Below are 18,057 nucleotides of genomic sequence, written 5' to 3'. Positions count from 1 at the left end.
AGTTCCTGAAGTTTCCCCAACATTGTTGTATTTCGGTGATATTTTGGCAACAGTTGACTTTGGCAACTCCTAGAGGACAGTGCCAGGGGACAGTAAGACCAACAGAAGTTACTTGGCTTGAAGAGAAGAACTGCTCGTGTAGGAAGGTGGTTTTGGTCCAGAGGACAGACCACTGCAGTTCAGTGGATAGAGATTGTGAGGGCTGCTCAGTGCCCTTCCAGCCAGCACTGCTGCCGCCGCCGCCACACGTCTTCATACGTGTGTCCAAACTCCTTGGCAGGGTCATTTGTCTTGTGGTTAAACTGGACTAGAAAGGTGCTGCGCTGACGGTGAGCTCATCTGTGTGGTTAATTAGTGCTTTTATCGGAATAGCAAGGGAAGGCCATTAGAGGGAATCCTCCGGAGGCGGCCCGGCTCATCCATTGCAGTTTTAAAAGGCCCTGACATCATGCGGCTACACGGATCACTTTACCGCGCTGTGCAGCTTTGTGCCACATTATGGGATTGGCTACTTTGGAAACAGGAGCTGGCCACTGCAAGGATGTGAAATATTTATCACTGCTGAGCTGTCTTTCACCTTCATGGGTTGAGAGATGGGGGAAGGAAATAAAAAATGTCTTGGAATGACTTCATCGCAGGGAAGAGGTCCAGACCTGCATTAGAAGTTCAGATAGCATTCATTCATTGTGTACTCGGCTGTATTATTAGTTTGATTTTTATATATGATGTATAATCCTTTAAAACACTTAGTCAGCTCTGAAAAGCGCTTTTGTACTGCGCCCCTGTGGTGCTGAATGCCACTGCGCTTGTTTTGGGGTAAATTTCTACCTGCTGTGATTGTGATTTTTTGTTTGTTTTTCCCCCTCCTGCCCTGCAAATGTTTCCCCCTTCCTGAGGAGTTTGTCCTGGCATTGCAGCCAGTCTGGGTAACAAGAGAACCCTGGGATCTGTTTTATCTTTCATGTATTTATTTATTTATTTGATCCGGTATATTTATACGAACTTGGACCTTCTCAGCGGGATTCCAGAGAGCGGCTGTGCTGGAGAGGACACTGAAAAAGTTTTTTCTAGACTGCGTTGCTCTTTTCTTGTTTGAATGATTCAATTCAAGGAAGTTTTCTTACTCAAATGCTGCCAATGCACTAATTTTTCCAAGGAGCAGGAAGCATTTCTCTCCATTTTTTATTTCCTCCTTTGCACATTTTAATATTTAGTGAATTGAAAAGTGGGAAGGTATCAAAGTTGAGTAGATTCCTTTTGTTGTAGCTCTCCAACCCCGTCTTAATAAACATTTCCTGTACAGGTGCTCATCAGGTTACGTAACGGCTGACTTGCGTTCGACTTAAAATATTCCCATCGGAATTCCCTTTATGAGTTTCCGAGTTACAAAAAATGTAAGTCAGGTAGGGAGGCGCGTCACGGAGGCCCAGCGTGCGTCCTGCAGTAACCAGCGTCTGCCCAGCCGCCATTTTATGTCCAGTTTTGTGTGGTAATCGCATAAATGTGTTCATGCAAAGGATACGAAAGCAGTTTATGACTTGATGTGGAATGGAACCCTTATGTAAGTCAGGGAAGTCTGTAGTAGACTATGGTAAATTCACAGTTAAATATAGGAGAGCATATAAAAGTCATAGTGTTAAAACATGGAGAAGGATTGGAAACCCTGGCAATGCATTGTAAATCTATGCAAATTTACCGTGGTAAGCTGCCACACAGGTAACGGTGACCTGCTGCTGCTCCAGGGTGAAACTTGAAGCCCATTCTCACATACTGTCACTGTCAAATGCTAAGGTTTCACAGAACCCCTGGGCACAGACTAAATTCCCACTCGTTTCATATCTTCACACACAAACAATGTCTCTTCCAGGTGCTGATGAAACTGAGGCACCGTGCTGGGAGCGCTGTGCCAGGGCTTGTGTTGTCATCTCCATCTTGTGCTCCTGCAGCTGCTCTCTAACCTGGCGCTGCTTTCCCTCTCCCCCGCAGCCTCCAAAGCCCCGTCCAGAGACATGTCCGCCTGGTTCAACCTGTTCGCAGACCTGGACCCCCTGTCGAACCCGGACGCAATCGGGCGCTCCGACGACGAGCTGCTGAACGCCTGAGGCGAGGGCTGCCCTGGGCCTGGCGGGGGAGTGAGGACAGTGCGAGCAACACCAGCCAGCCTGAGGACCAACGCCAGTGTGCCACCCAGGGGCCGCGGCGCTCTGGTTTGGTTGTGGGCAGAGCTGCCACCTGGCCCCATGACTCCCGAACGCTTTGAGACGGGACTGACCACTGAAAGGCAGGGGATTCCCACACAAAGCTGGGCCTCCCCTGCCTCCCTGAAAGTTCACTGCGTCTAGTTTCGGTTTTGAGTGGACACATGGGCGGGACTTTAACGCTTCGTACTCCTGCATCTCTTCCGTTGACTCGGCGCTGGAAAGCTCCAGTTGAACCCCTGTGGCCAGGTGCGTTACACCTGAAGTATTGAGTAACTTGAGTATTAAACACAGCCGTTTGTTCTCTTAACTAGCGAATTGGCTTCAGTGCGCGGTGTTGGGCGACCACCTCTCCAACGACATTCCAGGGGGGAAATTAAAGCGCATTTTCAATTAAATAGTTTAATGCAACTTTTCTGTCTCAAAGTGTCGCAGAATGATGGGGTTTGTGGTTTTTGTTGGTCTGTTTGTTTTTGTTTTTATACACTAGCAGAAGGGGCTCTGGTCAAAGGGAAGTGGGATGTTTTAATACCATTTTGTCTGATTGGTAGTTTTTGTTTTTAAGTCATGTTTCTAGAACTTATTTTGAGAATCGCTTGCGGTTCGCCTACACTTCTGGTGTTCGTGAGTCCCGAGGAATAGAGCAGAAGTGTGAGGTTCTAAACTGGATTATTGTTTTTCCCACTCCTTTATATAGTTTAGAGCAGGCAAATGGGGAGAGCTGAACATCCAGAACAGACTGACTGCTTTGGGCTCACATACCAGACTGGCGATTGGGCAGTGTATTGTTTTTATGCGTGGCTCTGCTGGTTTAAACCGGTCTTCAAATGACTGTGAATAACAAGGGGGGGGGTATAAAAGGGATTATTATAATTATCCTTAACTTTAAGTTGTATAGTTTAGCACAAACAAATCTAAAGCATATCAATATAGATGAGTATGATGACTTCTAGAGTTAGTGCAGATTCCAGTAGCTGAGGGAACAGCATTGACGCCACAGGTGTTTCAGTGAAGAGGTTTTTGTTTTTCCGCTGGCAGACGCTCAGTTTAATGTGAAACGAGGAACAGGGGGAGCCGTCAAAGATGCCTCATCTTAAATAGAAATGCAGGATTGTCGGAGGGTAATGGGTTCTGTCACTGTTCCAATCTATGAGAAGCATAGACTGATTTCAGATTCAGGGATATACATCTCTTACAACAATATTCGTTTTTAATGCTTAAGATTGTTGCAATTATTGAACTGGAAGAGGAACCAGGTGATTGGAGGTTGAAGGGGGATTTAAGGCGCTGATGCCAGTGACAGGCAGGGGGTCTGAACTTCTGGCAAGGCTCACTGATCAGCAGTTCAGAGTCCTCCAACAGTCCAGGATTATGAGCCAGAGATCAGCTAATCTGTGATCTTAAAATGTCCGCTGCTAAACACTGAATATAATATAAAAACTGACTTTTGAGATGGGGCGGACAACGCAATTAACTGTGCTTGCTGCTCAACACCTATAGACAATAAACACATCTTTGTCTAACCCTTACAATTCAAACATACGAGTGCAAATCCCTGAGCCCAGTGTGAGAAATGTGAATATGAACCTGCCTGGGTTACAGCAGACTGGAGAACTCGCTTCTTTGCAGGTTGATATCTATGAAAAACATTCAAGCTGAAGGAGGAGAGTAAGCCAGCGGGTTCCACTCTTAATAGCTCGCTCGTGTGTTTATTTTAAAGCGTAATGGGCTGCCGTAGAATTAATTTCAGAGGGATGCACAAGGGGGTGGTGGGGGGGCTTTGATTTTGAGAGTCTAAGATGTCTGCTGCTAAAAAGAAAGAAAATGTTTGCACAAAAATAGGGTGAAATTCTACTGAAGAAAAAAAAAAGTCTATGAACACTGAAAATATCCACTAGCAATCCAGTGACTGTATCCCACACTGGATGTGTATATTGTGCAGGCAGTGCAAGGCTTTTCCCCACAGGTCATATTATACAGCCACTGCCTCACTGCCCACACGACTCTATACAGCTGGACAAACGCAGAGCTATTTATTATATCCACAAGAAACTGATTGCTGTTACAAGCTGGCTTTGATGCGTTTTGTTTTGTTCTTTCTTTGTTTGATTTGTTTCTTCTGGTAAGTTGTTTCAGTGAAATTATAAAACATGTTCTGGGCCTCTACCTTACATGACGGGAAAGTGCTTGACTGGAGAACGCATTAGCAGCCGCCTAGACCACAGTGCTGATCGAGTTCGTGCCTTCCCTCTCTCCTGTGAGGCCCGGGAAGATGGATATTTTAATATGAATGTAAGCAAGGGGGAAGAACTCCAATTAGTCTCGTCCCCAATCCATCTCCAAACAAGGCTCTTAGGGCTGGCAATTGCATTTGTCCTCATCACTGCGGTGGTTAAATTCATTCCTCAAAGGACTGATTGCCATTGGGCCAGTTCCTACCTTCTGTACGCACTGCTGTTCGGGCTCCAGTGGGCACAGGTTGATAAAGATGTAGGCTCTGTCAGTGCTGCTCTAGACTTCATCCTTGTGTGTGAGTTTTGCAATGTGTGTCACTATTAATCACACATCCTGGATCTGGCTGGGAACAGGGGTATTTACAATGTCCCAGCGCTCTTTTCAGCCCTGCCTTGTGAACAGAGCATGTTTTATATGAATTTCAGCTCTTGCTTTTATAAGCCTGGTTCGTTTTGTAGTTTAAACTGGAATTTCAAGGTTTTTTTTTTTTAACGTAATTCTGGATTTATGATTTAAAAAAGAATGAATGCAGTATTTTCATTCCTTTGTTTCAGTGAAGGGGGGATACTGAGGTTTCCTTTTACACAGGGGAGAATGTATTTCCAAGGCAATCACAGATACTTTGAATCGAACACTTTTTCTAACGATACCTGTATTTAAATAAAACCTGTTGTGCGTTTGCTCAGATCTTGGAATTTGTAATATATATATATATATATATATATATATATATATATAATAAATAATAAGTACAAAATGTTTAGGAATCTTTGTCTACTGAATTATTAAACCCATGTCTGCACTGATTCTCTGTGGTTGTTCAGGTATGAAGAGGACTACAACAGTACAAGTATGTTACACAATATAAATCAACATTTTGAAGTCAAAGGAAATCGAGGTTAATGCTACCAGGAGCAGGTAAATCCTGCTTGCAGCATCATAGTGTTTGTAATAATATTTCATATCTGTAATACTCATTTCGTCCTCACATCTAAACTGAAAATCTTTGTGCTTTGCAGAAGAGACGACCATGACTCCGTACTCACTGTGTTGGTAGAACAGGGCAGCCCAGTCGCAAAATGCTCCCCGATATTAACCAAACCCACAGGCTGCTCTCCTCCTCCTCCTCCTCCTCCGCTCTTTCTACAGCCTAGTTTCTGCTCTGGTGACCGCAGATTGCCCAGCAGGGTCTGACCGCTGGCAAATGAGCATCCTTGCAGCTGCAACAGATTCAGATCTGTTATTCGTAATTCATCTGCAGTCAAAGTGCTGTCAACGTGAACCAGTGGGCTTCCTGCAAGGCGTTTAAAGTCATATATTGACACTGTGTATCAATTTGGTTATTTGAATAAGATTTGAATATTAATAAGTGTATTTGCATTGAAGTGTTTCCATATACATCAAAGTTCCCCAGTTTACTTTAAGGTTCAGTGTCTGGTTGGTTGTTTTGAACAATAATTTTGTTGATCTTTCTGAATAAAGATAATATAAACCAACAAATAGACCCACAAACGCAATGGGAAAGTCACTCCACGTTCTTTGTACTTCTGTGGGCAGAGCCGCCCGGAGGAGACAGTCTGACGGAAAGGGAAATCTGGCATCTTCCACTAAGTACGGTAATCCTCCATTCCTGCACACCTGATTAATCGCGCACACCTTGTTCTCACAGATGTCGACTGATTAAACCGCCCCCCCCGAAGGCAGGGCTTCACACCAGCCTTTGTAAAACATTTTGCTGGCAGTGGCTGAGGCCCCGACGCTTTGAACATCGTCAACAACCGAAAGATAACTCGTTTTCTCCACTACGAGTCAGACTTCTGAACGGTACCATAGGCCCGACTCAGTATCTCTCTCAGGTCAAATACGAACTACACCCCCCACACGTTTAACCCTTCACAGACATTAATAAGGAGTCATTCACTGAAGCATCGCTCTGTGCTATTCCAGGTTTTCCAGGAGGCCCTGTAACTGTACGTAGCTACAGAGTATAAAAGGTGTCCTCTTGGATTACTGGATGACATTCGAGACCAACAAAAGCGAAACCTCCTCCAGTGCACCAGTCTGGCAGTGAACAGTAAGGTTATGTACCCAGAATGCTTTTCAGGTAAAAGTGCTGTGGCGGAGAAGGATGTATTGGATGACATCCTATTAAAGCTTTGCTGCAAGTGTTAGCCTTGAATAGTTTTTAGATTAGTTTAAAAGCCATTGGAAAGAGGTTATGATGTTGTTACTGGTTGTTGTCTATACTGGTGTCTCAATGGTCTCTCATTTAGGGTAGATGTAACCAGCACTGTGCACAATAATTCTGCATTTCAGACTTGGATTGCGTAGGATGTCAGGGTGGGACAGGAATGAACAATAACCGAGTAACAATCTTGCCAAATGACTGAAAACACATCCAATGCATGAATCAGCAGAAACGTCAACAACAATAATTATAATGATGAAAATAAAAAGGCAAACGGTGATCGAACCAAGAAGTGAAAATCAGGAGCAAGTGCAATTTTATTCTGTTTTCAAATACAGACATAGCCAGGTTCATATCAGGAGAGGAGCTGGTAAAATAATTCAAAATTAATCCAAAAGAAAAGGGGAAAAGGAAAAAAAAACAGTAATCCATTTACAGTCATTTTTAACAGTCTGTCCGATGTGTACAGTGACCGAGTCTGCTTTCATAAAGAGAAAAAAATGATCTAAGCCAGTTACACAAATTCCTACGTTAGAAAATGTGTTTTAGAAAATAGCTATATTTGTATTATATTCTGCACATCCTAACAAATGAGATTAATTTTCCTTTACCATTTTGAAAACATGCAAAAGAGGCTTTTATTTCAAAGAGACCTGCTTGAAGGTTTAATATCTATATATAGAGATACATAGATAGATACAGTTGATAAAATCTCTCTAAATAGAGTATTGTACATATATTTGATCAAAATGTTTGAATTTCCTGTTAAATTTTATACATTCCTGAGAACAGAACTAGCAGTCACACGAAATAAAGAAGCAGGCCTTTTCTGTAAAAAACGTGAAGAACTTTTGTAGTTCTTTTCCGAAACATTAGCAGACGCTTTGTGAGCATGGAAAACAAGAAAGCCCGAGTCTGCACAGGAATCGGGACAGAAAGAGCGCAGGGATATTCAAGTACAAGTCTGTGTTCTTAAAGCACAACATAATAGCTTACTAATAATTGTAATAATGATGATCGAGAAACAGAAACAGCTAATCGAACACTTATACCCAGTGTCCCCAGTTCAAAACCAGCGCGCCATCCCCGGATAGACAGGTGCTCTCCACAGCTGAGAATTCAAACGACTGCAGCCTCCACTGTGACGTGACACAGTCGGACACAGTCCCACCCACTTCAACGCTTACGATTCGATGACATCACGTCCCTCTAACACTCTCCATCTACCTGGTGCAGGAGAACAGGAGCCGGGTTCACCAGCATCCCGTCCAGATCCGTCTCACCTTTAATAGACAAGGATGCTACTACACAATACCGAGTCCCATCCATGACATGAAAGACAGTGAATTCAGGGTGTGTGTCTTGTACTATTTTAGACTGAATGGACAGGCTGATCCAATTTCATAACCGTGCTTTGGTTTCAACAGGTTAACCATTCTTTGCATCTCAAAATACTTTCTATATTGTGCAAAAGCTTTTTAAACTATAGCAAAGATAATTATTTTTTCCATTCATTGATTCGTTCTAGGAACGCATTTGACAGGAAGTTATTTCATGGTAAACGGTAAACTCCACTCGTAGCACAGCAGTGGGCAACCCTTGATGCAGAAAGACCAGCGTCCTCTGGGTTACAGTCACATCTTGGATCCACATTTGACACTATCTGCCCTGCTTTCACTCAGGACGGCCTCAACAAGCAAACTACCCCAGCAGAGCACGGCAGACTGGCTGGCTGGCTCTCATGCTGGCTTCCAAGTATGCCATGTGAGGTTTAGCACACAGCGACATGTTAAATATAGAAGGCCTCGAACTGAGAGCCATCTTTGAATCGATGACTGGCTTTGTTTTTGATGGCAGGTAGCCAAAGACATCTTAACATCTTAACAATACAACCTGAAATACCTGCAGCTCTAAAAACAGAATCAACATGATCAACTTTCATTTCAAAATCCAAATCAAGCTTCTATGCGTTTCAAAATGAAACATTTAAGATCAGGTGTTTTTTTTTTTTTTGCTCTTTTAAATGAGAACAAACAAAATAACAGGCTGGGGGTGTTTTCTTTCCCAAAATGAACCTGCACCACTGGTGTTACTAATTGCGACACCACAATATGCTCCAATTGTCTCATTCACAAGACAGTACAGTTGATTGATCTCAAGCTCTCGTTTAATCTCTCATACTTAACCCTACTTAACATTACACTTTCATAAATAAAAACGGTACATGGCAAGGCCAACTGCATGTATTCTGAAATCTCAGATATCCTACCGTGCTCGAGTGAAGGGACCATGTGACTACACCCCCTTCTCAACTCTACTATAAGCAAATTACTTACTGATTGCATTTTTTAAAACAAAAACAGTCTCTTTATTTGAGTAATGCCTGTAGAGACACACATTTCTAACTTTTTAAAAAGCCCACTATTTTGTGAATGCTACCATGCTCTATTTGATGGCTACAAAAATATATATATTTTTTAACCTCAAAAAGATACGTCAACCTATAAGATCAGCTCTCAATTGTGTCTCTTGATGTTTATTTAAAATCCTATGAAAGTTTGAGCATATTGCTTTATACAAAAAAATGTCCCCCGTCAAATACAGAAACATCAGTCAAGAATCGTGCGTGATCCCACATCTCAAAAAAGCTGGCTAGAATGAACACAATCATCTGGATTGCTATTCTGATTTTTTTTCCCCCTCCATTATCTGCTGAAATGTTTAAAAATATACATATTCTTGTCAGATGTACGCCACTAATTTTACAGGGTGAATTTAAAGAATGTAAGCGCAGTGCAGCCTTTGCCTAATTACAGCAATGATTCTGAAAACCCCCACAAATTATGTTCGCTCATAAGATTCAGCTCCTAATGCATGCTTTAAATGTCAGATTCCTTTGCAGCCATCATGAAAACCTTTAATCATTGGCAGGATGACCGCGGTGATCAGGAGATTACTACTGTGACTCACTTCTAGAACAAGAACAAACATTACAGACTATAAAGCAGCCTGTGGCCGGGCGTGACTCCAGTTCAAGTGTAGACGGTCTGAAAAGTGGGGATGGTGTGTGGGGTAAAGTATGATCCTCAAAATGTGGGAGATTATAGTCCATATTATACACACCCTTCATTTGACACAATGTTCTATGGAGTGAAGTCCAACACAACCTTAACTCGGTTCAATCGACTGGGATCATGACTATTTTCTCTGACCTGAAAAAAAGATATCACCAATACATAACTACACTGAAAATGACCAGATGAAGGCTGTGACGACTGATTCATTACAACTACAGCAGTATACGGTACAATGTACAATAAACAGAGGCTAGTGTCTTCTGAAGCTACAGAGCGATCCTCTATGTAAAGGCCTGTGTGTTACATTTGATGGCCGAGCCAATGGGACAAAGGCTGATGTTGTGGCAGACATATGACCAGTACGATGTGCAGGACTCAAATTATTGGGCTGAAACCACAGATGGCCATTCTCTCCAAACATGGAGGTGTGGAAGGCAGCTTTGGTAAGAAAGGTGATCTCTATCTCCCAGAAGAGAAACCAGAGAAACAGGGTGTGGGGGGCAGTTAGCAATGTGAAGCTTACAGTTAACAGATATATTTTTCTATGTCCAGGGAGGCAAAATAAAAGCAAAACAGTTAATCAGGTTGTATATAGATCAGGCATTTATGGATCCTCAGCAGTGTATTGTATAGTTTAATTTAAATTGAGTATGAAGATCTATTTTTAAATAACATTTTCTCACTGGGATGCTGGAAAAAAAACACCAGAAGACTCGTGAGATTATTAGAAATACTGATATGCTGGTAACCTACATATAGAGGGTCTCACTTTATTCATGATATTTCTATATAACAGACTTGTGTTGCGATTCAATGAACACTTCAGAATAAAATCTGTCAACGACTCTATTACAAAGCGGTATGAAATAATCATGATTTCAGTTTAAAGTAATTTGTTAAGTTTTTGACTCATGTAAAGCACACATGTGTCAAAGCGATTGCACTGTCCTGTCTGGAAAAGACAACCTTCAGTAACTGTATGAAACTGGAGAATGGAAGAAGAGTGGAAGTATAGGAGTCAGAGATGCGAGTCGAGGAGAGACGGGCCGGGCTGCATGGTCCTGGCGTGTACAGAGACACAGAGCACACAATCATATGAACACATTGTCAATTCATGTGCTCTGAACCCCTGGCCAAACTCCCCGCCTCCCGTTTCAGACCCCTCTTCCTTTCGTACATCTCAACCGTTCCTATGCTGAATGTTAACTGGTTTGTGGACAAGCAAGACTTTGTTCTAATAGAATGTTAAACTGTATAACATTATTTCAATTTGTCCTGCCAACGGATTTACACTGAACCGCATAAGAGCTATGCTTAAACTAGGTTTGTTTCAGAGGATAAGACTGCTTAACTCACTTGAGGATTTACAGAGAACTAAAGAAATTAAAGCATTACATTTAACTTCAGCAATAGTTCTCAATCAACAGTACCATTTGTTGATGTTCTTTCTCACTGAAATTTCCAGTTTTTCATGTAATATTGCTGGCAACCCTTCATGCAGCAGGTGTTTGAAATCTCCACTTCCATCATTTGAAACTAGAAAACAGTTGTGTGTGAAATTAGGTACTTGGTTAAAAGATACCACTATTGGGAATAATATTATATTTTAATCTCTTTCTCTCTAAATCACAATATCTAAAGGCTTAGTAAATAATAAAAAAAAGTAATTTACTTCTGTTAGGAAATACCATTCCAGGTTTTGGTCCATATTCCTGACTGCCCTGGGTTGACCCGACTACCAGAACGGCAACCCACTGCGGCGAACCTTAAAATAGAGCGGCTTACACACACTTGAAGAGTTCATTTGCGACACCTGTTAATAAAATAGTAATTAAAACACTTTAGATAGGCTACTTCTTTTGAGACGTTTGAAAATGAAAGGCATACATTTCAGTTTGAAGTTTTGAGAGGTACTTTGAGAAGCAGATCATCTCTTTTCATTCCCAGAAAGATGGAAATTCTCACGGGAAGGAAGTGTCCGTTCTCAGGCTAAGCACTTTTACCGTCGGCCACTGCGGTTTCTTGGCCTTCTGTTCATGAAAACGAGATCCCTGATTTGAGAGAATGTAAGACACCTAGAGTGAGGCGGGGATCAGCTACACGTGATGCCAAAGAGGACAGGATGGGAGGATAGTCATAGTGAAATGCAGGAAATGTTTAATCCGTTGTGTCAAGGAGTGCATCGCTTTCAGTTCAGCCGAAAGACATACAGAACAGGACACACATTTATACCCCACAATTAGACTCAAGTCCTTGTCAAACCTTCACTTGCTCCCTCCTTTCGCTGCAGTTTGAGAAACCCACAGGACAGTCATTTGGGCTGAGTTGGAAAGCCGGTAAACATTAGAAGCTCCCAGCAATGACAGCGACTCCACTGTAATTGTTGTGTAACAAACACAGCAAAGCAAAGGCGTTGGGCGCAGCGCTGTGAAACTTCTCTCTGCAGAAAGGAAACTGGTACCCAGATGTGTGGGTGAACCAGACTGGTTAGAACAAAACAAGGGCAGGCACGTTTGTTTCTTCCTTTCACCCTGGTGTTACAGCTGAAAGTCCTCCTACCAGCTGTCCCTTGGCTGAGCTGCACGTTCAGAGCAGTTATCAGAGATGCATGTATGCAGTTCAAGACCAAAACCAAACAGATCCAATGAATGCCCTAGTAATAATCAGTAATAAAAATAAGATTCATTTGTGTGTGCTGAACCCAGGTTCTCTGTCTCCCAGAGCCGTAGTAGTTTTTTTTTTCTTTTTTAAATACATATATATTTGAACATTTTTAAGACTGTAGCCATCCGGCCACCAAAATCAGATCTGTGAAAGGCTGCACTGCACACGGTGAGGAAATACAGGTCCCTGGCCAACATCCTGGGGCAGACGAATTCAAAGGGTGGCCAATCATAGATTCAGTTTGGTTTCGTAATTCCCCGCTGTTGTTTGTCAGGGTCCACAGCAGGGAGCCACCCCCAGCAAAGCTGTCATGAAGTGGACGCCACCCTTTGGGAAAGCCCCCTGCTGTGTTTCCTCTAGCCCAGCCCCACAACACTAGATGAACCAATTGCAAGCATCTGTGGAGCAGCAGGGCCAGAGGTGTTCGATCGTTGGAGTAATGTGCGTCATGTCTGGAGAGGAGGTGAATGCTGATGAAAGGTCTGGTCGGCCTCTGGAGGCCTAGCTCTCCGGCTCCTCGATGTGCCTGGGGAGGGAGGGCTGTTGGCTGGCCGTGCTGGTCCCCCGGGACACGCGCTCCTGCTCTCCGTTGCTGGGCAGCGCTGCCATGGCGAGGGGCGGCAGGACCGTGGGGGCGAGTGCCGAGGTGACAGCCAGGCTGTGGGCAGAGCTCTTGAACGTCAAGTCCGGTTTGGTGAGCAGAGGTTTGAGGATGCTGACTAGGCAGAAGGCAGAGCCGCTCTTGGGGATGAAGTTCACCTTGTTCTTGTCGGGACCGTAGAACTGCGGGATCTCGGTCAGCTGCCGGGGCCTGTGGCAGGGAGGACAAACACACCTTCAGCAACACACACGTAGCAGCACGCTCACATCTCAACATGCTTGACTCTGTGTTTAAGTTGTCACACACATGTGAAAGGCTCCTCTGCTTTTACAATCATACATTTGCTGTGACTGATGTTAATTTACACTGATCTGAACCTTATTCATCTTCATTTACTCTGTATAAAACCACAGCCTTGAAGGCAATGTAAGCTGCACGTGGGATCTGAAACAGGCACAGCAGCATTGTTTCTATCAGCGGCAGTGTCCCTGGGAAAGAGACGATAGAGGCAGCGGAGAGGCGCAGAGTGACTCACAGCGTCTCCTCGAAGACCTTCACTCTCTCGCATCCCTCAGGAGGCTCCCGCTTGAACATGTAGCTGTTGTTGGGCTTGGGCGACGAGGCATACTTGGGCAGGGGAGAGCTGGGGCCGCAGTCTGCAGAGAGAGAGGGGGCAGGGCAGCAGTGAACAGTGAGACAGGCACTCCAGACCATGGCCAGTGTCACACTGAGGACCTCCATGAGCAGCCGGAGCGCACACACCAGCTATATGTGTTGGGCCTACTGGGCTGCTCGTGTGGAGGGAGGCCTTACCTTTTTCCCTGCCATCGGTGAGCAGGTCGTCGGCCGAGCAGGGGCTCTCCCCGCTGCCCTCAGTGGAGATGGTGAAGAAGGTGGGCGAGACGGACTGTGAGCGGCTGCTGCTGTTGCTGCCCCTGTCAGCCCCGGACGGGGTCTGCGTGTCGATGCTGCGGGTGCTGCTGCTGCGCTGGGGCAGGGGGGGTGGGGCGCGGTGCCCGTCTGGGATGTCCTGGGGCTGCAGGAGGGGACACACACACAAGGTTAGGTTTCCATAAACTGACCCCGGCGGTGCTGTACCGAGCATCAGACCCTGATTTCTCTCCTAATATGCACACCCTGTTTTCAGAGAAACGACGACTGTTCCATAAGCATATACTAGCCTGGGTCCGTATTGATGTACCTTTAAGAAGTAAACGGTCACGTGTTTCCTATGTATATCGACCTTTTGCTGCCTCTGACTAAACTCTTCTACTTATACAATCATCTCTTTGTTTTCTGCAACCTCCTCCGGTTTTAAGAACATCCACTACAAGACCCCTTGATGTCATTTTGCAGAGCCCTGTCCTGAAAGCCCCAGTGTATGAAGCGTGTGACTGCCGGTCTCCAGCCCGCACTGCGTGGGACCTCCCTGCCGCCCCGGGACACTCACAACGAGCTGCTCATCTCTGTCCCCGGTCTCCTTGATGATGATGCGCTCGATCTCCTGGTTAAGGCCCTCCACGCTGTTCCTGAATCGGGACACAGTCGACTTGGAAATTGGAATAGGAATCAGAACGCTCTTTGGAATGGGAGCCTGGAAGAGAGACAGGAATCAGGGGAAAAGTCAAACCACATCTTCCATTAATTTTTTTTTTTCCATTTTTTTTTTTTAAATAAAATGGTGACAGTGAGGGGCTTGTTCTCATGGATCAGGATTATCAGGTTATCATTACTATACTGATTATAATTTAACCATCTCTGAAAATACTAAACTATTTTATGCATTTTAACAACATTGCATTGTAAAGATATTCACATTTAAGATATTAACTATATTGTTTATGTATCAATCATGCAGATTGAAATTGAAAATGAATTAACGATTCTGCATATGTATTCTGATTACAGAATACTGCTTATAAATTAACCAACATAGATATACCTCAAACATGCTGATGACATTATATTGAAAATACAACAAGCACCCTGGAAATACATAAACATATTGTATATAAATCAATAATACTCAAAATAATTGTTAATATATTGTTTATATATGAGACATCGTTACAAATTAATGATCACGAACATGCATAAACTATGCGTATATCAAAATGCATATATTAACCAGATCATAAATTAAGCATCCTGAAAATATAATAACCATATTTTATGAATTAACCAAATCAAACACATCCTGCACAACCCCTCATATTACAATTGTCATAGAAATGCTCAGAGACACCCATGTCTGCAGAGATAAAACCAACCCATAAAATCACTGCATCACAGACTTGTGTCCAGCCAGACACCCTCCTCCCTCAACACAACACGAGACAGAACAGGTGACCATCCTGGAGGCCCACAGTGTCGTTCGCTATGCTGTCCACTTGGGCTCTAATGCAGATCATTATTGGCTTCATTAGACCTATTTCACAATGTTTCCTAGGTACTGAAGACACCTAGATACCCTGTTGGAGTCGGGACCGTAGGCCCACAGCTATGTTGCAACTTCATACTAAATGAATATGATAGGAATAGCACCTCAAGGTCCCAGATACATTCCTCCTCAGCTGATGGGGGAAGTCTCCTCAAGGGAGACTTTTCCAGCTTGCTGTACACAGACTATCATCCCTGTATAGTGCTACAGCAAAATACACAGTTACCTTGAATTGAGTGGGTAAAGCAATACTTGTCACAGTTGAAATGTGTTACCTAAATATAATCAACTAATGACATATTTGTTTGTAAGGGCCCTAAAGCAGTTTGTTCATGAAAGCCAAATGGTAAGAAGCTTTAATACTGTATATGTCTATACGGAGCAGCCCTGGAAACAATGTCTGAGTGACCTTTTATTGAGCAACGAAAACCACACCCTATGGTAGATACAGCTCCTTGTGCCCATGCCAACAGCTATAGCCCACATCTTGTATAGTGCTAGAGCACACAGACCACAGAAAAAGTATGAAAAGTTCCTATTGCAATCCTCTGTAAAAATGTTGTATGTGTGTGTGTGTGTGTGAGAGAGAGAGAGAGAGAGAGTGTGTTTTTGAAGGGAGTGCTGTTTAGCTAAGGTCCACCTCAGCTGAGTGATAAGAACAGACATCCTCCCAGCAAGTTATCCACCCTCTCTGTCAGGTGGAGGTGGGGGTGGGGTAGTAGTAAGAGCTCAGTGAGTTGAGAGGCAATGCTTTAGTAACTGTTACAAGACTGTGTGAGCTCTGCAGAGAGAGAGAGAGAGAGAGCCAGGGCAGCCACAGTGGTCCACCTCAGACAGTCTACTCTCAGGGTGGACAGCGTATAGCTCAGAATAGCTCTTTATTCATTCCCTCAAAGCCGCACCACAGCTGTGCAGATCCACAGCTCTGACTGGAATACAGCACAGAGAGGGCGAACTCAGCCTTGTCCAGCGTTACCCCACACAACTCCGGTCTCCTAACACAGTGACTCTGGTCAGTGACAACACAACAAACATCCCATCAGACCTCTCTACACACAGGCCGTTTCATTGCAGGTCAGGACCAGAGTACACTGTCCTTCTAAAAACAAATCCTGGACAGCCACAGCGTTAGACATGCAGGGAGCCCGTTCTCAATGCACGCGAACACACACACACAAACAACATTAACAATATCCCGACATGGGTGCTGGCTGTGAAAACTTCTGCACACACAACTCCAGATTATTCTTGATCAAAACATCTCCATATTAGAGACATCATTACATAAGCTGTATAAGAACTGACTTCCTGAGGAAAATGCCAGTGGTTGAATTTCACTCCAGTTTCCTTGTCTGAGAAGATCACCCCGTTATGTAATGCAATGACGATGAGAGCTCTGATCCCGTTTTACGATATCCATCCTCTTTCCAGAAATAATAACCCCCCCAGCCTCTTCCAGATCCAGCGATTTGATTAACTGTGGCCGCAACTTAATTGCAGGATATCAACATCCCCAAACAATGGTATCACTCTGATTAAAACATATCTAGAATAACAACAGCGACACAGCAAAGAAGCGGAAGAGGACACAGTGCCACGATGGACCCGGTGCTGCTATCAACACCACTGAACTAAATGCACTGATCTCTAATAGGAAACTGAGCCCTTAGAAAAGCAATGAAGGAGAAAACAAAAAAATAAAAAAATAAAAGCACTAGTTAGCGTCTAATTGTCTGCGCCTGATCTAGACACATCCAAATGAATCACTGTTTGATAAGAAAGAGAAAATGAGTCTCTGTAAATATGTTCCCCACCTTTCCTGACAGCCCGCTTCCAGTCATTCTGAGTGCTGCTATTTTTTTCCTCCCCTCTCTCTCTCTCTCCCTCCCTCCCTCACTCACTCGCTTGGTCTCCCCAGCTCCTTTAACAAGCTGACAGTGTGGAGGAACAATGTCCTGGCATTCCTGGGATGCAAATCTCTCCTGCCTGGCGTGCTCCGGAGCGGCAGCGCTGTCCGTTCTCCTCTGGGCGCCTCATTTACATCTCAATGGAGGCCTTGAGACTCGGCCAGCTTTCCCCAGCAAAATGCAGGCTGCATCTCTAATGTTCCTCTCTCTCTCTCTCTCTCTCTCTCTCTCTCTCTCTCTCCTCCTCCCCCCCCCCCCCCCCCACGCACGCACGCACGCACACACACTGCCTCCTGCTCTTTCGCTCTGTGTGTGCATATGCGTGTGTCCCTGTGAGTCTTACTTCACTAGTTTAATACAATGCACCATGTGCTTTGCTGGAGTCTGCCAGACGCCATATGTTTCATCTCTTACAAAACAATATTTCCAGTAACGACAACAAAAACAACAAATACACCGGTAGGCACTCTAGTTCTGCCACATTGCCCTGTGCCCCCCTCTCGCGGCATTCACAGTTGTCAGCGCTACAGGAGACCACCTAGTTCTTCAGGAGGTTGAGGGGGGGTTCTGACGGGGAATCTGGGGGAGCATCTTGTTTCTGCATCTCCATGACAAAAAGGAGGACCTGGTACATCTACCACTTTTCTACACAAAATACAATTCAGGATTATACTGCTTCATTTAAGAGTAACATAACCTTTGATCAGAGCTTTTCACAGTTCCCGGAACACTATTCACAGACATTTA

General features: G+C 44.1%; 2 protein-coding genes across 6 annotated transcripts in view; one reads left to right on the top strand and one right to left on the bottom strand.

Annotated features, from left to right (window-relative positions):
* ical1 (islet cell autoantigen 1-like) overlaps nucleotides 1–5,112 on the top strand; it is a 35,834-nt gene extending 30,722 nt beyond the window's left edge. For all 5 annotated transcript variants that reach the window (XM_066687552.1, XM_066687555.1, XM_066687554.1 and 2 more), the window contains one exon: nucleotides 1,987–5,112. In XM_066687552.1, the coding sequence (XP_066543649.1) occupies nucleotides 1,987–2,102 (116 nt within the window). In that variant the 3' untranslated portion in view covers nucleotides 2,103–5,112. The remainder of the gene's footprint in view (nucleotides 1–1,986) is intronic.
* A 1,808-nt stretch (nucleotides 5,113–6,920) lies between these two features.
* fam117bb (family with sequence similarity 117 member Bb) overlaps nucleotides 6,921–18,057 on the bottom strand; it is a 91,111-nt gene continuing 79,974 nt past the window's right edge. The window contains exons 5-8 of the mRNA XM_066688628.1: nucleotides 14,414–14,557; nucleotides 13,777–13,999; nucleotides 13,499–13,619; nucleotides 6,921–13,173 (exon numbers count right to left, since the gene is read on the bottom strand). Coding sequence (XP_066544725.1) covers nucleotides 12,864–13,173; nucleotides 13,499–13,619; nucleotides 13,777–13,999; nucleotides 14,414–14,557 — 798 coding nt within the window. The 3' untranslated portion in view covers nucleotides 6,921–12,863. The remainder of the gene's footprint in view (nucleotides 13,174–13,498; nucleotides 13,620–13,776; nucleotides 14,000–14,413; nucleotides 14,558–18,057) is intronic.

The sequence above is a fragment of the Amia ocellicauda genome, chromosome 16 (genome assembly GCF_036373705.1).
Source record: "Amia ocellicauda isolate fAmiCal2 chromosome 16, fAmiCal2.hap1, whole genome shotgun sequence".
In the NCBI taxonomy this organism is placed as follows: Eukaryota; Metazoa; Chordata; class Actinopteri; order Amiiformes; family Amiidae; genus Amia; species Amia ocellicauda.
The sequence above is the reverse complement of the archived record's forward strand: the minus strand, read 5'-3'. Positions and strand labels throughout refer to the sequence as shown.